The following is a 23,175-nucleotide window of genomic DNA, read 5'->3' as shown; positions in this document are numbered from 1 at the left end:
TGCCACAAGACATTTTATGTCCTTTGGTAAATGACAGCACCATTCACATTACTGAAGCTCCTTTCTCTGCGGGCTTGAAAGGGAAGTAACGCTGTGGTAATACCAGCTTTTATCTTGAAGGCCAGAAGCGGTTTTGCAAATGTGTGGTATCATTTCCTTCAACAATTCAGTACAAGACCAATCTTGAGTTCCTCATTTTCAGACTTGCAGAGGCAGAAACACAGCTCTTCACTTTCTTTCATGTTATTTTCTCTTTTTGTAAGAAAAATCTGAGGAAAGATTCGGGATAGCGCTTTATTCAGGATGTTTTCCTATGAAATAGCATTCATCTGTGGGAGAGAGAAGGACTAAGGAAATCTGACATCTGTTGGTCACTGGGACAGAATATGGATATGTCACTGGTTTTCTTCTCTCAATTAAATATGTGTGAATCAAAAGAGAAAACTTTTTTCAAACTAATGCATGGGTCAGGGAAAGAAGAAACAAGCATCGAGGCCAAAATCAGGTAAAATTAGAGATGTCTTCATCAACTTTGTATCTAAGTAGCATGATTGATGAATATCTGTGAGCTCTTACTTTTTAAATACTTTGTTGAAAATATATTGATTGGAGTGCTGAAAATGACAGGGGAAGCGCTTTAGTTTTTTAAAAATGAAAATAAATGTTATTCTAATGTAGTTTCATTTTTTTTTTGAAAAAAGTCAAAAATTTTAACCACAACTAAGCATTAAAATAATAATTAATGAAATAGAATCTCAAATACTTATCTCTTGTTGAAGTAAAAAGGATTTTCTGTGGTGCACTCTATGCTAATTTCTCTATTTACTGTTTAAATCATAAGTAAAGGAGATGAATTTCTGAGTGGTGTGTGGGTGTTTATGAATTCCAAATTTATTTAGCAGGTTAAATAAGACTTCTGGGACATCAGAAATGTCCTGAATGTATTATTGCTTTTACAGAGCGAAAGAAAAAAGGAATAGACTAAGTCTTCTCCTACAGAGGCCTGACTTCCATGGAGAGACTCAAGCCAGTAGATCTGCCCTCTTGGCCAAAGAAACAAGGTGGGGAGCATGAATTCCTTGGGAGGGTAGTTTCCTTATTCTGTAATTGATGATTAAGGAAAAAAGAAATAAGAATCTATATGCTACTGAAAATTACATAGTGACATGAACATTGTTCAATATTTTATTCCTGAACACTGAGAATAGTCCTACAACTCAACCACATTCATAACTCAAGTCAAATTACCAGAAGCATGAAAATTGTTCTCTTAAAATTAGTAGATCTGTCCATTATAAATGATATACTTTATAGCCAATAAATTGATGAAATGCTACTTTGTTAAATATTGTAAATTTATCTTAAAAACAGGTTATGTATCACTCTCCTCAAAAGTTTTTTTTTTTAAATATTTTATGGATGACCGAAAGGAATGCACAAATAAAGAAAGTTTTGTAACTTGGCTTAGCATTTCCTTAACTTGAAAAAGTAGCTTTTTATATTAGCTTACAACTACTTAAAATTTTAATATGTTTAGTTAAAGATATAAAAGTATTTCACTCTCTTCTTTATGAATGTCTCCAATCATATAAGAAAATAGATTTTCTTACCCCCTTAAGACTAACTAAATTTTGTGCATTAAAAAAGAAGAAGATGAAAAAAGGAAAAAACATCACATTGTGGTTACAAATTCCAGGAAGTTTCTTCTTTTTAAAAGAGCTTTGAATGATACCGTCTATGGTTTCTTATTTGTATATATATATATATATATATATATATATATATATATATATATATAATCTCTCAACCTGGTTTCTCTCTTTCTCTTATTACTTAAAAACTCAAACAATTTTAACACTTTGGTGAACCCTGAAATATTTCATTGTTCAATGGGGAAAATCCTAGAGTACTGATGAAGGTTCCACTGTTTGATTTGGGAGCGCTTAGGCCATTTCAGTGGAGAGCACTGACTGCAGGGTCATCATACCCTGATCAGAAGCAAACATTTTGATCATCTATCATCAAACATTTTCTTTTCTGCACAGAGTCTCTCCTGAAGAAGCAGTGAAATGGGCTGAATCATTTGACAAATTGCTCTCTCATAGAGGTTAGTGGGACTGTCCCCAAACCTTCATTCCTTTATAAATATGAAGCACAGATACATGTGTTGGTAAAAAAGCGGATAGTAGTCAGATTTGTATATATTAATAAGTAACTGGCAGTAATCTGAATTCTAGTCACCGGGGATAACTAAGGAAAAGCATAGACAGCTAAAAGAAAATGTGTTTTTAATTTTCTTACTTGTTCAGAATTTTTTATTGATGAGCTCTTATTGTATCTTAATGTTCTAGTTAACAAATATAGCATTTAAATTCAAATTGTTTTATTTTGAATTTTCTGACATTTAAAGATAATTAGTTTTATTAAATGAATATTCAATATATTGCCCACATTATTTTATTCTGAATGTTGAAAAACATGGAAAAAGTTTTTTGATAGATGTTTTAGGGAACCCTCACAAAGAAAGGTTTGTAAGAAAATTCTTTAAGGTCAGTGTTCATTCAGAGATAATGCACCTAACCCTCAGGAGACTGGAGGCCCCAGGGAGTTTAGATGTCAGGTGGGATGGGTATGGGGCATCTACTTGGAGACAGGGAGGGGTGGGGAGGAGGTGGGAGACGTGGAGCAGTCGGAGGGTGGATGTGAAGCAGAGAATGAAATATGGAGTGTGAAAAATGAATTACAAATAAAATTAAATTTAAAAAGATAAAAATAAAAAAATTAAAAATTCCTATGAATTCCTATGGTTGGGTCTAAGAAACATCCATTTTGAAATTTATTTCTTTCATTTATTGATATTATAATAAAACTATATTACTTTCTCCTTTAATTTTCTCCCTGCAAACACTCCCATGTACATAGGGACCCTTCATTCTTTTTTTCAAGTTTACATCCTAACTTTTTCACTAGTTTTTGTTACATGCATACATGTTCAAGCATTTCTAAGGCAGAATCCTATAGAGAAGTTGAGTCAGGTACGCATTACTGTAGAGCACTCTGTGCTGGGGGGGGGGGGGGGCGAAGCAGAATCAGAACAGGCTTGGTTCTTGAACAAGCAAATGTGGCTCGGGGGCAAGCAGCCAGGTTTTGTGCTTTCTCGTCTGTTTATCTCAAGTACCAAGTAGACAAACTTTTGGTTTCTTATGAACTCACTTCATTATTTACTTGAAGTTTCAAAGTCAAGAATTTCTACTTACTATTTGGTAGCAAAACATCATTTATTTATTTACATTATTTTCACTTAACTTTTCAGCTGTGAATGTAAAACTTTATCATGACCAGATAGACATACAGGAGTCCTCAGTCACAGATTTGGGTTTTTTTGTTTTTGTTTTTGTTTTTGTCCATGCATTAATGCTATGTCTTACCTTGCTTACTCTTTAAAACACCATATCTTCAGTGCTTCTCCTCAGACTATTCTAAGAACATGCCAGGCAACCACTTGACACCTAACCATGGCAAGACCCAGTGGGCTTACCATCCCCCGGTATATGCTAGTAGAAATACTTCTCATGACCAGAGGAACTTAAAATGGAATATCAGAAGTTCTGCATTATTCTCCAGTAGAAAGATACAAATTCCCTTGTATTTCCGCATTTTCTAGTGTATTCACGATGCCAGACATTTTCCTTGTCTACTAAGAAACAATTTAAACACTTTCTTCTTTGCTGACTGTGTCATACCACTATAATCCAAGTACTATGGAATTGAAAATAGGAAGATCAGATTTAAGATAAACATTGCTTACATAGTAGGTTTGATATAGTCAGTCTAGATCACACAATACCCTGATTCAAACTATTAAAAACATTTCTTCTACTATATATTTCTTCTCACATATATATATTTCTTCTAACATAATATATATTTCTTCTAATGTGTATATATATATATTACTTACCATATATAGGTAGATATTGTTAATCATGACCCTGTTATATGTATAGAACTTACAAGTCATTGTCTTCCAATATAACTAAATTTATACTCAATCACTCACCACTATTGTTTTATCTGTGTTTATTTTGTATATTCTACTCTCAATTTCTATTAGTGTGTAGTTACCAAAATTCTTATCTTCTACTTCTATGTGATAAATTGTTTATAGTCCATATGAATCTTCTGTCTTTATTCCTGAATTATTCAACAACTTCCCAGTTTACCTGTGTTGCTGTGGATTAGACTACTTCATCCTACTTGTGGGGATATTCCACTATAAATGTGTATCACATTTTCTTACCCATTCACCTGATGATTGATACCTATGTTAATTTTATACCTAAAACATTGTGTGTGTATGTGTGTTTGTGTACATGTTTGTGTGTGTGTGTGTGTGTGTGTGTGTGTGTGTGTGTGTGTGTGTGTTTGCTGTGAATATTTTACTTGAGGCACATAAAATTTCTTCGTAATTCCAACTTCTGAAATCTTTCCTTTTTAAAATTTCCTTTCAGTGAACATTTTGTACATACTACCTTTTAGTCTCAATTAATGAAAATCATTTTAAGGAATGAAATGATTTCTCTATAATTGAATGATGATTTGTTAGAAGTAGTCATGGAAGGTTTCATCTGTGGAGATTCCCAGGAGCATGCAATGAAAACTATTAGGTTTTTATAGTAAAACTGAATATGTTTCTAGAAAGTAAGTCAGATGCTCCTCTAGGGCAGGAGATGTTCTGTATATGGCTGTATAATCTCCGTTATGCTTCATAATTGCATTGGATTTCAGCTACCATAACTGTAAACTTATGCTTTTTAATTTCTCTAAACAACAGGCTCAAAAAATATTAAGTGGCATGATGAATTATAAAACAATAAATAGTGCCAATTATACAAATACAAATGACTTCTAAAATAAATTATGGTAATTATAACATTTAAACAATTGTTTTCTGTTTCCAGTAGGTTATAAATTAAATAAAAATAGGGTTATGACTTCAGTGAGAAGTGATGTTTAAATTGGATTTATTGCTCTAAATCACAAATTGTTATTTAACAGTTCCATCACTCTTTCATCATCTAGAGTGTAGAAATGCTTAGGACAAGGCTTAGCCCTCATTCTGTAATTCTGTAATTCACTCTGTGGTTCCCATTTACAAGCACTGAAAACCAAATGTGTCAAAATAAATCTGACACTGTTGTTTTATGTTTTTCCTAGAGGTGGAAATATCAACAAGGTACAAACTACCCACAAGTTAAGCTCAAAAAAGGTAGTGTGAACTTTAAAATGTCATCATTCACCTGCCTGAATATTAAAATCACCTCTTAAAAAAATAAAGTAAAATCACCTCTTATGGCCAAAGTACTAAATAATTCACAATTTATTCTACTAATATTACTTTACTTATAAAATTATTTTTTTTCATTGCAATGATAATTGTAACACTATGAAGCTTCAAATAATTACCTAAAATACTTTTGGTTACAATAATATAAATAGTTAAATTCTCATAATTTGGTCTTGTGATGGGAAAATACATGTACACATACATTTCAAAAAAGACCTTGGTCTTTAATATAACTTCCCTTGAAATAAATGGGTTGTTTACTCAAGTATAGCAAGCTATATCTATACATATGTATTGAAATATTGAATTTAGTCAAACATAAAACTGAGCTATGTATCAAACAAGGGGCAGTGGCAATCTGAATGTAATGTTTCCTAAAATGAGCTATTCTGAAAACCAACTTCGCCTAACTAGAAGTATTATCCTTACCAACAGAATCATAGGATAAGCAGCTTTGACTCTAGTTTTGTAGAGGAATGAAAGTTTACTAGCTGGACAAAATTAAAGTGAAAATCCAAGTAGGCAGACAGTCAAGGCTTAAGATTTAACATTGCCTGACTGATTTGGAGAATGTAAAATAAAGTATTTCTTTACTGAAACATGTTACTTAAAACGGGGAGTAAATAAAAAAAAAATGACAAATAAGACTCACTAAAACACAGAGGTTCCTGGATTGTTCTGTATTCACCCAGTATAAAAGGTTTAGATAAGTATCTTTTAAACTTTTCCCTGTATTTATTTATTTTATTATTTATGTGCATGAGTGTTTTGCCTGTGTGCAAGTATGTATACCACATGTGGAAGAATAGGGCTTTCTTTTCTTTGAGACTGGAGTTAAAGAGGATGAGGAGCCTCCATGTAGGTGCTGGGAAATGACCCTGGGTCCTCTGCAAGAGCTGCCAGTTTCCTGAACTGTTAGAACAGATGTGCAAACTATACAGCTCAACTTTGATGACTTCCTTATACATAGTTTAATTTTAAAAAGTGAAATACATAGAGAAGTTAAATTCAACGAAATGTGCATATTATGAGGATTTTAGTTAATATATAAAATGGTTTAATTTTATTGTGTATCATATTAATGTAAAGTGTTGTTTGTAGGAGAAATTAAATATAGAGAGCAAAAATACAATATGTGAACATCAAAAATTTCCAAAAACACAAATGTGCTCTAAAATGAATTTTCATTTAAATGAGCTCAATATTAAACTGCAAATTTTTAAAGATTCGTTTACTTTATTTTATTTTATTTTATGTATATGAGTACACTGTAGATATACAGATGGTTGTGAGCCTTGTTGGGAATTGAATTTTAGGTCCTTTGCTCACTCCGGTCAGCCCTGCTCGCTCTGGCCCAAAGATTTATTTAATATTATACATAAGTACACTGTAGCTGTCTTCAGACATGCCAGAAGAGGGCGTCAGATCTCATTACGGGTGGTTGTGAGCTACCATGTGGTTGCTGGGATTTGAACTCAGGGCCTTCAGAAGAGCAGTCAGTGCTCTTACCCGCTGAACCATCTCACAAGCCCCCTATATTGCAAATTTTAATGCATCAAAATCCAACAATTACTTTTGTTCCTTATTTGTTTCTACAACAATGTTCAGATATGTTAATTCTGAATTTTTGTATATTTGAAATTTGTATGACATTGAAAAATGAAATCACAGAAATCTATAATTTAAAAATGTATTTAGTAATTTACAAATGCTTTTAGAAAATCAAAATTTCTTCATGTATCAAAAACTTCTGTCAGTGTAGCTGACATTCATCATCATTAATTTCAATTACATTGACAATATAGAAGTGAAACTTACCAGTATGAATATGAATATTGTATACAAAATAATGCAAGTTAAATATTATATATCTATATTATACTACATACATTTATAAAAATCCAATATTTCTATATAATACAAAGTGTACAAAGTTCAGATAACATGAACAAAACACTGAAAAAAAATCAATTTGAAGACAAGCATTGGGAAACTTTTTTTTTTTTTTGTAAAGCTGCCTCTGATGGACAGGAAGCTAGGAATTCAACAATTGACTGCCTACAAGTTTCTTTCAAATAATACAATTTGTAAAACACATAAAACTCAAGAAGGACGACCGAAGTGTGGATACTTAGGTCCTTCTTAGAATGGGAAACAAAATATCCATGGAAGGAGTTACAGAGACAAAGTTTGAAGCTGAGACTGAAGGAAGGACCATCCAGAGACTGCCCAACCCAGGGATCCATCCCATGAACAACCACCAAACCCAGTCACTATTGCATATGCCAGCAAGATTTTGCTGGCAGGATCCTGATACAGCTATCTCTTGTGAAGCTATACCAGTGCCTGGCAAATACAGAAGTGGATGCTTACAGTCAGCTATTGGATGGAACACAGGGCCCCCAAGGAAGGAGTTACAAAAAGTACTGAAGAAGCTAAAGGGTTCTGCAACCCTATAGGAGGAACAACAATATGAGTTAACTAATACCTGCCAGAGCTTGTATCTCTAATTACATATGTAGCACAGGAGGGCCTAGTAGGCTGTCAATGGGAAGAGAGGCCCCTTGGTATTGTGAAGATTATATGCCCCAGTACAGGGGAATGCCAGGGCCAGGAAGTAGGAGTGGGTGGGTTGGGGAGCAGGGCATAGGGAGGGTATAGGGGACTTTCAGGATAGCATTTGAAATGTAAATGAAGAAGATATCTAATAAAAACCTTAAAAAGCATATATTAAGAAGTAGAAAACCAGAAAAAGACCAAAAAAGGCTAAATATAAGCTATAAAAAAATATATCCTGCGTATAGTGCCATGTTGGAAGGAAATTTGATGATCTTGTTGAGATAGTGATTGTGGATGCATCCTGTAAGGTGGGAAGGTGAAGCAGAAAAGGACAATCAAACAGTATCTGGGTTTTCTCTGTATTAAATAGAATTAATTATGATGTAACAGGCTACTGTTGGAGACTGTTTAGTGGACAAAATCCCATATGAGAAGTTTTTCAGAGTCTCATAGTCCCATATCTAGAATATGTAAGTGACTATGTGCAAACTTTGACAGAGGAATTTCTGTGAGAGGAGCCTCCCAACTATAAAATATTTCACTGCTCATTTTAATATGCCACCTTTTCCTAGCCACTGCAAATATTCAAAATATGTTTAATTCTTTTCGTTATGATTAGTTTATTGGAGACCTTTATACCTACAGATGTGGCTGTGAGAAATATTTTGCTGAAGACACTTTTTAATATGGAAAGATAAAAATAGACTGTGTCCTTGGATTTAAAGATATGAACTGAAGAAAGTTTGTAAAATATTAGTTTCAGACTTTGAGCAACGGTAGCAAGGAAACTGATGCTTCACTTTAGGGGAAGGAAACGAGTTTTACTTCTTACCGTTTTTCAAATCATTCTTCAAATTTCTACTTCTGCCAGCTTTCTGTAATATAGGGAGCTCTAGTATCCCAAAAAGTTAAACTTCTGACTCAAGATGACCATTATCAGTAGTTTTATAGTCTATCTAAAGGATAGAAATTTTAACAATTCATCTTTAATTTAAAATGGATAACACTCTTAAATCATTATTGCAAAGGAAATTATGCATTCTATGGCAGCTCAGACCTAATAACTCAAATGTTAGAGGAGAAACTGATTACAGTATACCTAGGCTTCCTGCTTCAGAGTTTCTTGACTTGTTGTTTCATATGGTTTCTTGGCATCTGAAAAATGTTACAACAGATGTAAGAGGTTCAATTTAGAAACAGAATTATAAGCATTTCATGTTTGTGTGACACAGGGAGCCTGCTTCTTCCAATGTGAATTCTAGTCCCAGGTTCCCTCAAGCACTTCTGGCAGCTATACAAGACTCTTCCACTTGTGGTGGGCTCCCTGAGACATTGCTGCTTCCGAGTGAGAAGTGGTCCTCTTGTGGTCTAACCTAAGAGAGCCATCCAGCAGAAGAGGAACAAGATGTTCAAAGTTACCAACTTTGCCTGCATATAGTTTTTCAACACAACTTAAATTTCAAACAAATTAATGCTTCCCTAGTTTTATGCACTCCTTCTCCCGAGTTAAGATTTACTTGTCACATGTATATTGTGTCACCAAGCTCTCATAGCACACCAGGCAGCACTTTATTTGATATTCTCACTTAATTTTTGTGTATTTCTACCAGCTCAGGACTAATCACTAGGACAAAGAGTTTTGTGCATTGCAACAGAAAAGAGCAGCTAACAGAGCTGAACTTTCTTCTTTGTGCTCCTGTGAAGGATAATATGTGAAAATGGTTACTTTTTTGTTCTAGAAAGCTTCTGCTTAAAGATAATGCAAGCTGATTCCTCAAGCTATTCCAAACAGAACAAAGTAACCCTTAAGGTTTTTTGTTTTGTTTTGTTTTGCTTTTTGTTTGTTGTTTGTTTGTTGTTGTTTTATCTTTGGTAGACATATATCTGTTCTGTCTTTATATATCTGTATATTTATCAACTGTTAATCTTGTCTTTATGGCCACGTAGTGGTGAAATAATTTAATTATACATAAAATAAACCCGAGTTCAGTCTCTCCTGCTCTCTTTTTTTTTTTTAAAGAGGAAATCGGGTATCTGGCAGCCACTTTAGCTATAAACATAGAGTTTATATGATTTTTTATGGAATATATATAACTATAACAACAAAAGAAGCAACCATGCTTCAAGTCCTTAGCAACCCTTTGCAATCAAGTCCTTAGAAGTCCTCAGGACTTCTGTTATAATTAATATTACTGCATTTGAGTGTCTGACACAGACCTTAAGTTCATACTATGTGACTCTCAAGATGAATCAAAGATTTTTTCCCTTGAATAACAATTTTAGATATATTACCCAAGGATACTTCCTTCTAGAGATCATTTCAAAGATGTTGTTGCAATTAAAACTACTAATATGAAAGGTAATTGCTCTGTTCGGAAATGAAGACAGTACTGATTAACTGATGTTATTCGTGCTTTAAGTATTCAGTCTATGTTTTTACATGACAAATAAAAAAGTAATTGGAAAAAATTATTACCCATTTACTGAAGTTAGAATAACTACTTAAAAACAAATTGACATGTAGTTTATTGTTTCCAAATTACGTAACACTAGAATAGAAAATTTTATTACTACAATATAGCAGGTAGTTGATATTTACAAACTTTGCTTCCAATAGTATTTAAATTATAAGAAAAGAATGAGTAAGAACCAAAAAAAAAAAAACCCACCTTTTTGGTAGGTAAGGAAACAGATAGGAAATGTGAAATAAACAGCATAAGCCCACTTTTTATAACTATAGGAGGTACATTTCCATATGAACTTCTTTCAGGTTCATAACAGCAGAAGATAAAGACAAAACAAAGAAGTGCAGCCAGAGACTAGACCCTAAGGCTGTGGCTTTAGTCATATGAACACAGAATGAAGAACTTTCTCTCTGTTGCCAAGCAGTAGCTGACCAGTGTTTATATAACCTGTTTTTAAAGTTATCACGTTGCTTTTCTCTGGCATTGGGTATATTGAGAGAAGGTTGCTTTTTTTTTTTTTTTTCCTACTAATTAAAGGAAGAAATCCTTGCACTACAGTAGTGACATATACCCTAACGTTCAGGGAAGTAAGGAAATGCAAACAAGAACACTTATGGCAGCCAGTTGAACTAGCCAATTGCAGGAAAAGCAGAACTTTCTGATGACTGATTCTGTTACTTCATTTTAACAGCTTCTAGGGCTTAAAATTATTATGTCTGGATATCCATCAATTTTGCTATGGAAACTTGTATATTTTCCCATACTTGGACATAAGGTACTATTCATAAAAATTGGTCTAAAGCCTTGTCCATTTATTTTTTTCTGAGAAAAGAACATTGCTCAGGGTGAGAAATAAACCTAAAAAAACAATATACTGACTGAGCTGGCAAAGTAAAGGGAGCAACTAAGTGTCATTCATTTGATCCTATTAGCTGCTTCTCTGTGCTTAGTTTACTGACCCATTCAAAAAACCCTGGCCTCTCAGCTTGTAAATGGAAGTTGCATTTAAACTGAAAAATCTCAAAATATGTAATAGCTACATATGTCTTCTATATTCATACACAAGGTGGTTGAAGTCTCAAGGTATTATCACAAGGTATTTTAGCCTGTCCTTTCATTTCATCCATACTTTCTTTATTAACATTTAACATGTAATTACCAAGATGTAGTGGTCAGGGTCCCTTTGCTCCAAAAAAGCAGAGCCTTGCTTGCCCAGTGAAATTTTAGTGGAAGTACAGTAGAAGAAACTTAGGTTACACTTTATCATGAGTGTGGCCAGCCTTCCATTGCTCTAGTGCTGAGTGATGTTGCCATTTCCTGTGGCTTTTATAACTACTGATTTCCAATAATTCCAATATTTTAGAAAGATTGATTACAGCCTAATCTAATGTCACAATATTCCATGATAATTCAGATGAAGTCTGTGTGATGGATTGATAAAGGAAAATACATAAAGCAGAATTTGGGGGTTTAATTGCTTCCTGTTGTTGCTATATCAATTTTCCAAATTAATGTTAAGTTAAGCACAGATCCATTCTGACAGTTCTGTATTTGAGAAACCAAGTATAAGTGCCAAATCAACAAAATCAAAGTGCTATTAGGCAATTATTCTTACTGGAGGATCTAAGGTAAAAATCTCTTCATCACTCATTTGGGACATTAACAAATTCTCCTAGTGTTTACAAATTCTCCTAGTATTTACACTAAGGTCTTTGTTCCTTGCCTAAGTACAGAAGAAAATCTCACATTTGAGACTCCACAAGTTCCTTGGTTCTTGTCTGCCATCTTCCAGTTTTAAGGTGGATAAAAGAGATATAAATTTGTTCAGTGTCCCCCCCCCCCTCTTTCACGCTTAAGAACTGGTAATTAGCTTGGATCTACCTGGCTAGACCCTCTGAGTCTTAGCAAAGTCACATCTTCAAAGTTCCTTTGTCTATGTCAGGTAATATATCTCTAGATAATGAAATGTTCATCTCTCTTGAGATCAAACCCATGAGTTTGTATGTACTGTACAGAGATCTACCACTAAGATTACCAGTACTAAAATATAAACCCTTTGAAAATTATATATACTTACATTTCAGATTATAATGTATCAGGATAATATTCCTTGTGCACTTGAAATGTGTTGGGTAGATTTTTATATAACTGTCAATTATGTTGATTTAGTGAACAATGTATATGTGTAAGCTTTGTGTATTGTTATTGCCTACTCAATAATAACTAACAATATATGTGAAATTTTATATATTTCAAGTGACTGAGCATTCCTGCTTTTAAAGACTTCTTAACTGACAAATATGATATTTTATTCAGTATTGTTCTACTTCACTTCTGGCTGCACAAATTCTTTATCATCATCATTTTGACTTGCACGCAGTGGCTGTTTAATCCATTCAAATGTACTATCATCAAAAGAGATATAATTCTATTTCATACCTTACTATTGAGGTTTGCCCTGTTATATGTTAGCAATATCACATCCTCCTCCTCCATTTAGCTTAATAACCATTAATTTAAATTGCTATGTAATGATATTTTAAATAATAAATTATTGAGTTTTATTACTTAGAATATTTGTAACATAGAATACAATAAGCAGTTTCTCACTAAATTAATGAACTTTTCAGTTGGTAATCTTAAATACAAGCAAGTATTTTTAATAGGTAAATTGATCAACATTTTGATTTCATTATAGAACTAGGAGTGTGCCTAAGTAGATCCCCATGATGTGCTAGGAGAAATAGTACAATTTTCAAAGTTGTTTAAAGCAAGACTGGCATACAATCATGGATACTCTTAAATGTGCTGTTTTTACTATGTTAGAATGACAAGGGTCTAGGTCTTACGAGAAAATTCATTAAATGTCCAATTTGAGAACAGATTTAGAAATAAAAGTATCACAGAAACTCTTGGACTTTTTTTAATATACAAGAAAGATGTCAAGATAAAGTAAAACTTGTTATACTAAAGCATGAAATTGGAATACATAATATAAATTTAGTAACATCAGATTGATAAAGGTAAATTTCTCAAATAGGCTAGCATATTTGACTATTTTGTAATCCCAAACAATTATGTTTTGCCTTTTATATTCTATGTAGCTTTGGTTGTATCAATCTCATACTTTATAGATATATTATTCCTTAATTTCATATTTGAACATGGACACCAGTAAAGATACCAACATAAAAGGAGACCCAACCTTAGGCAAAGAACCACAGGCAATTAAGAAATATTGAGAATATGAGAAATAGTCTTTCCCAAAGAAGATTCTCTTCATGGTTATATAATATCAAGTGGTCAGTGATGAAATTAAAGACATACAAGTAACATTATAATGATTGAGCAGGCTAGGTTGTATTTCTATATGTAGGCATATATGTCAATAACTGAAGTAAAAGAGATCATGGAATCTAGAGAGATAAATGGAATATGCATACAAGAGTTTGAAAGGAGGAAAAAGAAGAAAAAATGTACTTTATTTTAATTTCAAATTGCAAAAAAGTAATTTAAAAAATCTGTCTCTCCCTCTGCTTGCTCTGCCTCTGTGTGTGTGTGTGTGTGTGTGTGTGTGTGTGTGTGTGTGTGTGTGTAAATATGAGGGCTTGTATCTGAGGAGACAGGATGTATCAGAACAATAGTTATAAGTTATTATAAGCCATGCAATAAGAGTACTAGAAATCATACCCAGGTACATTGCAAGAACAGTGCATACTCTTAACTTCTGAGTCATATATCCAGCCTTTTCAATATCTTATAAAACATAATAGGACTAATATTTTATTAAAAATATAAAATTTTATCTTAAACAAGAAATTGATTTTAGTTTTAATGCAATATCTATGTTAATTTTGGGAAAACTTCATATGTGCCTACAGAGACTTTGATTTGAGCAGTTTGGAGAGGATCTTTGTGTTTGAGAACTACTCAGACACATATTATCTACATTTTGTTCAGTATTAGTTTCTATATTAACTGACATCCACTGCAAAAAGAAATTTCTCTGTTATCTGATGGGTGTGCCAATTTGTGAACATAAAGTTAAGAACAGAGTAGTTTGATCTTTTATGCTTACAACAGAAAAATAAAAGTACACTAATTCTCGGAAACTGTGAGTTCCAATACCATCCATTCTTGGAAAGATTTGTAATACCGTTTATATATTTTTGTACTGTGGGCCTTAAATCCAGTCTGATAGAAGGTGGTTACCCCATGGTATTCATGCTACTTATTGCATTCATGGCACATCTTGCCATGTCAGTCATTGCTCCATTTCACAATGTTTACAATTGGGTAATACTATTTATGACTTTCTTCTCTGAGTAGCTGCATACTGCCTCCTGGTACAAACAAAATTACCCACCAGTGATGAAGTCTCATGGTCAGAATCAACTAGACATTCACACACACACACACACACACACACACACACACACACACACACGCATACACAATGAAGTCCATTCATTTACTTGAAATTTTCATAATTTGACTTTTTGTTATAGCTAAATAGAATTCCATTTTGTATGGATATCATATTTTGATTATCTATCCATGCATTTATGTTTATAAATAGATTGTTTCCATGTCCTACCTATTGTGAATAGGGCAGCTATGAACAGGGATGAACACTTGTTTTTATAAGTGGAAAAATCATAAGGATATGTGGACAGGAATATAAAGCTCTGTCATATGATGTATGCATTTCTAGGGTTTTGGTCAAAACTGATTTCTGTAGTAGCAGTACAATTTCATTCCCATCAACAGCGAATAAATGTTCTTTTCTTCATATTGTTGGCACTGTTTTTTATCTTATGATTTATAATTCTTAGCCATTTTGACTGGGGTTATACAAAATCTCTAAAAGCAGTTTTGTTTTGTATTTATCTAGTGGCCAAAGATTGTGAATAGCCTATTAACTCAGTTGCTTGTTTTCTTATTTACTTTTTCTGGTGTGTTTGTGTATACTTATAACAAACCGTTGTCAGATGTACTGAAGGTGGAGATTTCTCATCATTCTGTAGTCCAATTCTTAATTCAATGAACATTTCTCTTTGCAGTATACAAGATTTATAATACAATGTTCTCTCCAGTTCTACTGTTCCTAGACTCTTGGTCACTTAAGTCTAGTCACAAATTCTTAACTGAGTTTAATCCTAAAGTATGCACCCTACTCTTTCTTCTAGAATTTTCATGTCTAACAGTGAGATATTTGACCATTTAAATTGATATTTGGTCAGCTTTAGAAAGGCGTCAACTTTCATTTTTCTGCATGAAGATATCCAATTTCCCAGTACCATTTGTTAAAAGTGCTATATTTCTCCTGTATACAATTTTGGATTTTTTTCAAAATTCAGGTAATTATTAACTCATATACTCACACCTGTCCTCAATTTTATTCATTTGGCTAATGTGCCTTTTTAAAAACTAATATTATGTTGGTTATTTTTGTTTGTTTGCTTGCTTGTGTTTTAGTATGGTCCTCTAGTATAATTTAGATCATGCCTGGTGATGTATCCATCAGTACTTTTATTGTTCAGGGTATTTTGCTTATTCGGGTGATTTTGTGATGCCCATATTAATTTCAAGATTGTTTTATTTTAAATCCTCTGGAGAACTGCATTGGGATTTTGATGGAAATTGCATTGAGTTATAGATTGTTCTGAGAATTGTGGCTGTTTTCACAATATAAATCATATCAATGTATAAATATCTCCATCTTCTTCAATTTCTTTGCTTGGAGTACTGAAGCTTTGATTTCATAGGTCTTTTATTTTCTTTTTGGGGTTTATTTCAATATGTTTTAGGCTATTATGAATAAGATTGATTCCTTAAAGTGTTTTTTATTATAATTATCATTATGTTTGCCTTCATCATTTTGAAGAGATGCTGATTTGAGTAGGGCAAATTTGTCACCTATGATTTTGATAAAAGTCTTTATCAGCTGCTTCATTGGATGAAGAAAGCTTGATCATGGTATGGGATTGCTTGGATGAGTTCTTAAACCTGGTTTTCACTTATTAACAAATTTTACATATATATTCATAATGCTCAGTTCTTTACATCTATGTTCTATAAAGCTCTGTGTTTTTATTGGTTTTTATATGGCTCTGTCTTTGTATGCTTTCCCATTGTTCTGCCTTTATCTGGGTTCACATGGCTCCTTCTTAATATGGTTTCTTTATATCTGAGTCATATCTGATTCATAAATAATTTGGAAGTACTCTTTCCTCCTGCATTTTATGGAATAATTTAAGTGATATTGGTGTTAGTTATCTGTAGAATTTTAGGTTGAACCAATCTGGTTCTAGGCTTTTTTTAGTTTGGAAATATTTAATAGCTGCTTCTATTTCATCAATGGCCATTGATGTGTTTAAATAATTTATATTATCTTTATTTAAATTTGGTATTCAACATACCTTAGAAGCTTATCCATTGCTTTACATTTTACAACTTATTGAAACATGTTTGTTAATACGTTTGCATTACTCACCACATTTTCTTCATATCTGTGGTAATGTCTTCCTGTGGATAAATTTTTTCTTTCTTTTAGTAATTTAGGTAAGAGTTTTTCAATTTTACTTATCTTAAAAAATAATTCTTTATTTTATTCATTTTTATTAGTAGTTTTAATTCTACTGAAATAATTTTTTGCAACATTTGTTATTTCTCTTTCTGCATTATTTTTTAAATTGGTTTGTTCTTGTTTTTTGTTTGTTTGCCTTTTCTTTCAATATCTGAGATTTTGCATCTGGTAATTTATTTAATACATCTTTAATATTTTTAAATCTGCATACCTAGAACTATAAGCTTTATTTTAGAAATTGTCTTCATTGCCCCCTGGCTTCCCAGAGAGATCAACTAAATACAGTATAAAAAGATGCAATAAGAATCAGGACAAACCCTTAGATCAAAGCTGAATCAGGCAACTTGGTAGAATAAAAAAGATCCCCAAACAAGACAAGAATGTTAGAGATACCCCCACACTAACTGTTAGGCCAACAAATACCCCATGCTAAGCAACCACAGCATCTATGTAGAGGACTTATATGACTTTTAAAATCTAGGAACTCCAATGTGTGATAATCTTGACTCCACCTCATTCAGTATGTCCTACTTACTAAAAAGGAGGCAAGATAACAGGTGATAAGGTAAGACAGGATGGAGACAGAAAGATGAGAATAATCATAAATGATGATGTAGAGCTAATTGTCTTACTAATTACAATTCTTTAATAGTTTTCTTTTGTGATGGATAAGTACATAAAATGGTAAGTAATTTTTTTCTCTGCATTAAGCAAACAAATAGAAGTAAAATGGCTCAAAAAAGACATAAGAAACATACAGATGCAGAGACTTCCCATACAAACAAGCCATGATATATATTTCCAAAAGACCTAGGAGGCAAAAACAAAAAAATAAAAATAAATGATACATTTTAAAAAAGGAAAAGGGACTGTGATATGTTAAGAAACAAGAGATTTCCAGGTATGCCATTGAGTTTAGTTGTCTCTTGTCTGTCTTCTGCTGGGCATGCAGCCTACCCTTAAGAATAGATTATTTAGCCATGTGGTGGTAGTGGTAAGTGCCATTCAAGGCCTGCCTCGAGTATAGAGCAAGTTCCAGGACATCCAGGGCTATACAGAGAAACCCTGACTCAAAAACAAAACAAAACAAAAACAACGGGTGCGTGCGCGCGCGCACACACACACACACACACACACAAAGAAAAGAATTGTATCTTGGGTATTCAGAGCTCCTGGGTTAATATCCACTTATCAGTGAGGGTATAGCATGTGTGTTCTTTTGTGATTGGGTTAGTTCACTCAAGATCATATTTTCCAGTTCCATCCATTTGCCTAAGAATTTCATGAATTCATTGGTTTTAGTAGTTGAGTAATTTTAATTTTTTAAATGTACCTTATTTTCTGTATCCATTCCTCTGTTGAGGGTTACCTAGGATTTTTTTTCCATATTCTGGCAATTATAAAAGGCTGCTATGAACATAGTAGAGCATGTGTCCTTATTACATGTTGGATATATGCTCAGGAGTGGGATAGCTGGGTCCTCTGGTAGTACTATGTCCAATTTTCTGAGTAACTGACAAACTGATTTTCCATAGTGGCTGTACCAGAGTCTGATATTGCTGTCTCCTGAGAAGTTCTGCCAGTGCATGACAAATACATAGGTGGATGCTCTCAGCTAACCATTGTACTGAGCACAGGGTCCCCAATGAGTAAGCAAGAGAAAGGACTGAAGGAGCTGAAGGAGCTTGTAGCCCCATAGGATGAACAACAATATGAACCAAGTAATAACCCCCAGAGCTCCCAGGGCCTAAACTACCAATGAAAGAGTGCACATGGAGGGATCCATGGCTCCAGCTGCATTGGAGAAATCTTCTTGGTTAGGGATGGGGACATGTGCCTACTGCTTCTTTTAGCTCTGGATCCCCATCTAAGGAGGAGCCATACAGGCCCTTTGCATGCTGCCTCTGTCGGGTCCTATATTCAACAATTCTGTTCATTTAGAGGGCCTTGCTTCCTTGATGTCCTCCATCCCCTCTCAGTTTTGAACTTGTTTTCCTTCCTCTCAATTAGGTTCTCTTACCCCCTGTGTGGATGGATTTGATGGTGACATCTGATTCAGATCAAACTATTTAGGGCTGTCCATAGTTAGAACTGGCAGTGTTTCTTTGGCGGATAGACAGGAAAAGAAGGCCATGTGAAACTAGGAAATGTAAAGACAATCGAAAGAGAATGTGAGGTTCTGAAGTACAAGAGACATGATTTTTGTAGTGGGCAGAATGGAATACAAAAGAATTGTTTCACAAGTCTATAATATAATCCCGCCTCATCTTAGAGAGACATGAATAGAAGAGATGTAAATTAAGGCATGCAGTATGGTCCTTTTTACACTTAGTTTTAAAGATTTACATTGAAGTGTGATTTAGCCTTATTTTATATAAAAAAAAAATATGTCCTTCTTTCTACTGCTCAAAAGGTTAGTTTATATAAAGTGCCAACATATACTGTGTAAATGTGTGGATCCTTGTTGAATTAGAAAGAGATTTTAGCTTTGGGGTTAGTATTAGCATATGATTTGAAATAAGGTATGACATCTTCCCAGAAAGACTGTTTCATAGTAACTTATTATTATTATTGGTAGATGGAGTGGATGCTTTTACCAGATTTCTTAAAACTGAATTCAGTGAGGAGAACATTGAATTTTGGGTCGCCTGTGAAGACTTCAAGAAATGCAAGGAACCTCAACAAATCATCCTAAAAGCAAAGGCAATCTATGAGAAATTCATTCAGAATGATGCCCCCAAAGAGGTACTGTGACAATTGAAAACACTTGGAACTCCTTGGACTTTCATAGGGTCTGCTTTGACCAAAGTGGACTCCTCACTCATCCCATCAGGGAGCTCAAGATTTTACATTAAAGCAAAACTGTTTACTGCAGGTTTCTACCACTAACACAATTAACAGAATACAGCGTATGATTATGGATTGAAAGTATAAAGTCACTCTCAGAGTTAGATGAAGAGTGATTAATGCCACAACGTTTTGATTCTTTCTCTAATGTGTATTAACTATGTTCACAGAAAAAACCATCTATTAGACACTAAAGATCTCTAAAACTGTTAAAGACAAAATAAACAAACATTAAAAACTCTACATGTAATGCTTTATAAGGTTAAAATGAGCCAGATGCAAGGCTTAGTTGGTTAAAAGTGCTTATCTCCAAACCTGAAAACTTAAGTTCAATGTCAAAGTCTCAACATGGTAGAAAAAGGAACCAGCTAGTTGTTCTCTGATCCTCACACTATGCCATAGTATACATGTTTCCAAAATAACAAATATAATTTTAAAATAAGATTATCTTATACAGCAATGTATTGAGTTTTTTTCCCAAAGAAATTATTTCATCAGTCTGGGATAGGCTAAAGAAGAAAATTAATAGACAAATGATATATTTGACAATTTTTCAAATGTTGTTTCCTTTGATTACAAACTAAATGAGTTGATCCTGTGGTATACTTGTTTAATATTCTATGAGTTTAACAGATATTGCTAGACTGTCATAAAATGTTAAATGGTTTGATGTTTCTATTCTGTACTCAATAGATCATATTGCATTTCTAGGGTAGAACAAGAGATTCTATCTCACTATTCAACTACAAATTAATACTATTGTACTAGATTTTCATTCTGTAACTAAGATCATTCAAATTGAAAATAGAAAGAAAATGTTTTAGCTCACATATCAGAGAACATTTGGTCCCGTTGCTTTGAGCACTATAGCAAATCTATTTGTAAAGGCAGAGGTGCATGGCAGAAGAACTTGCTTACTTTTTTATGCCTTGTCAGAGAGATGAGAAAACAGGGAAGGGTTGGACGTAGAGACAGAGAGAAAGATCAGAATCCCAGTACCCGCTCAGTGAAGCACTTCAATAACCTAAGTTGTTTGCACTATGCTCAAAAATTCCATCACTGTCCAGTAGGCCCACAGGGTGGCAACTAAACCTTGATTGTGTAACTTTCTGTGAAATCTTTAAGACTGAAGCAGTTACATAGTTTTTAATGCAATGTTCTTTATGTGGATATGGTCCTCCAAGAAAGTGTAGTAGTTTAGTTATGTAAAACTATAACATTATATGGCCACTCCGAGGTAGAAAATAGGATAGATACCCAAAAATATATTACTAGTACCAGATATTTCAGCTGGGACATAATAAAAAATTAAAAGGTTTTGCATGTTTAAGACAGATTCATATGTTGGCACAATTTTGACTGTAGAAAAATAACATGATGAAGAAATCAGGAGACTGAATAGAATGGTCTTACTGATATCGCAACGATGCCCCAAGCATCTCACTCTCTACAATGTAAACACTTTAACTTCTGAGGTGTTAGTTTCCCACAGTGAAAATGAATGAGTTGATGTAATGAACACATGATAGTTACTGTTGCATTATTCAGTTGTATTGTGTTAGAATAAGCATAACTACTAACAAAAAGATAGAAGAACCAGAGAAATACCAGCCTAGAATACAACGTTGGATTGCTAGGCCCTAGGAGAAAATACCCAGGAAAATACCCTTCAACATTTTAAGAGTATGAGATAGTTCTCAAAGATGTTGTATTAGATGTCCTAAAATCATTCCTTTTTCCTGTCTATGCAGGTTAACATTGATTTTCATACTAAAGAAGTAATTGCTAAGAGCATCGCCCAGCCCACTCTCCACAGTTTTGATACGGCACAAAGCAGAGTGTACCAGCTCATGGAACATGACAGTTATAAACGCTTTTTGAAATCTGAGACCTACTTACATTTGATAGAAGGAAGACCTCAGAGACCAACAAACCTTAGGAGACGATCACGATCATTTACTTACAATGATTTCCAAGATGTAAAGTCAGATGTTGCCATTTGGTTATGAGTAAAAGTCATTTGTCTTCTTTTGATAGTGTATGTGTATATCTAAAATATATACTAATACTAATGTGTACTTCTAAAATATAGCTTGTGTATAAGAAGAGATGATTTCATTTTTAAAATACACCATGCAAATACATATTAAATGTAAGAACTTTTTATATTATACTAAAATAATTCATCATCTATCTTCCGAAATATTTTATGAAAATCTATCTGATATTCTATTCTAATAAAATTCTTTATTTCTACAATAACAGTCAGTAAGAAGAAGCTTTGTAAATTGTTAAAGTAAAATGAAAACTTTGTAGTAATGTCACATCTAGTTTGGATTATATTTCTAAGCAAAGCAATGTATTTAGATAACTGTATATACAGATGATATTTTACATAATGATGGATTGAGGCTTATAGAAATGACCCATTTTTTATGCTGTGGAAGCATGGACATTTGTTGTTGCATACTAATTCTGACTACAGATTATCTGTTTATCACTTCCACCTTTTAGTAAACAAAAAGAAAAATTATAAAGATGCATTTCTCTCTACATATTAAATGGGTTAATCTTAACCCAGGTAGATGTCTGAGACTTCACTTTGCCATCATATGTACTCTGATGAACATTCCCCATTAGATAGAGCAACAATTTTGTTCACAGGAGTGTGGTCATGTTTCATTTCTCCACATATCCATGGAGTAGATCATCTCTCCCAGTAAATGAACGAGTCATTGAAACAACACCAACCAGTGCTTGAACGATGAAGATGGCATACTTTCACACAAGCATTTATGTCTCATATTTGGAATTTTAAAGTTGGTATAGAAGTTCAAACTGAGAGGTGGTGAAAATCTATATCCACAAATTTGACAACTTTGACATCAGCACACCCTTTTCTCTCATTATGTTCTTTCAATTCTTGCCTAGTACTATATTATACAGTAAGATTATACTAATAAATATTTATCTCTATATTACAGAAATGCTTAGTTTCAATGTGTTACATGGTATATAAATATAAATGTCTGTGTTAAAGATGACATGCTTTCAGATTAGTAAATGCTCTTAATTTCATAGAAGTGTATAACAAATTTAACATCTAAAATAATAAACTGTTAAAATGTATTTATCAACAGTTAAGTTTATCTCACAAAATATCTCTCAATACCTCCACGTTCTTATCTTTTAATGCCATTGAGATAGAACATTTTATCTATTGTATCATTGGTATTAAAGTTAATAATTTATAGTTTTTAAAATATTGAAACAAATTGCAAAAACTGAGATTTTTAATTTTTCTCAGGTTGATTTATATTTCTTACTGAAACATGTCTCTTCCATAGAGTATAATTGTTCTCTTATAC

At 33.2% G+C, this 23,175-nt stretch overlaps 1 protein-coding gene across 3 annotated transcripts; it reads left to right on the top strand.

Annotated features, from left to right (window-relative positions):
- The first annotated feature begins 200 nt into the window (after nucleotides 1-200).
- Nucleotides 201-22,945, top strand: Rgs18 (regulator of G-protein signaling 18). Of its 3 annotated transcripts, NM_022881.5 has the most exons (5): nucleotides 201-505; nucleotides 960-1,061; nucleotides 2,046-2,107; nucleotides 19,539-19,705; nucleotides 21,559-22,945. In NM_022881.5, the coding sequence occupies exons 1-5, from the start codon at nucleotides 387-389 to the stop codon at nucleotides 21,814-21,816; spliced, it is 708 nt and encodes a 235-aa protein (NP_075019.1). In that variant the 5' UTR covers nucleotides 201-386; the 3' UTR covers nucleotides 21,817-22,945. The 3 variants fall into 3 exon arrangements, with proteins under 3 accessions (NP_075019.1, XP_011246356.1, XP_017177407.1); XM_011248054.2 differs by lacking the exons at nucleotides 201-505; nucleotides 2,046-2,107 and having other exon boundaries at nucleotides 987-1,061; nucleotides 21,559-22,936; XM_017321918.2 differs by lacking the exons at nucleotides 201-505; nucleotides 960-1,061; nucleotides 2,046-2,107 and adding an exon at nucleotides 14,558-15,731 and having other exon boundaries at nucleotides 21,559-22,936.
- Nucleotides 22,946-23,175: the final 230 nt, after the last annotated feature.

The sequence above is a fragment of the Mus musculus genome, chromosome 1, assembly GCF_000001635.26.
Source record: "Mus musculus strain C57BL/6J chromosome 1, GRCm38.p6 C57BL/6J".
NCBI classification, from domain to species: domain Eukaryota; kingdom Metazoa; phylum Chordata; class Mammalia; order Rodentia; family Muridae; genus Mus; species Mus musculus.
The sequence above is the reverse complement of the archived record's forward strand: the minus strand, read 5'-3'. Positions and strand labels throughout refer to the sequence as shown.

Bases quoted from the DNA above. Each gene is read 5' to 3' on its own strand.
- Rgs18 (NM_022881.5), top strand. From the start codon at position 387: ATGGATATGTCACTGGTTTTCTTCTCTCAATTAAATATGTGTGAATCA. The intron at 1,062-2,045 runs GTGGGGAGCATG...TTTTCTGCACAG, and splicing joins CTCTTGGCCAAAGAAACAAG to AGTCTCTCCTGAAGAAGCAG. The intron at 19,706-21,558 runs GTACTGTGACAA...CTGTCTATGCAG, and splicing joins AGAATGATGCCCCCAAAGAG to GTTAACATTGATTTTCATAC.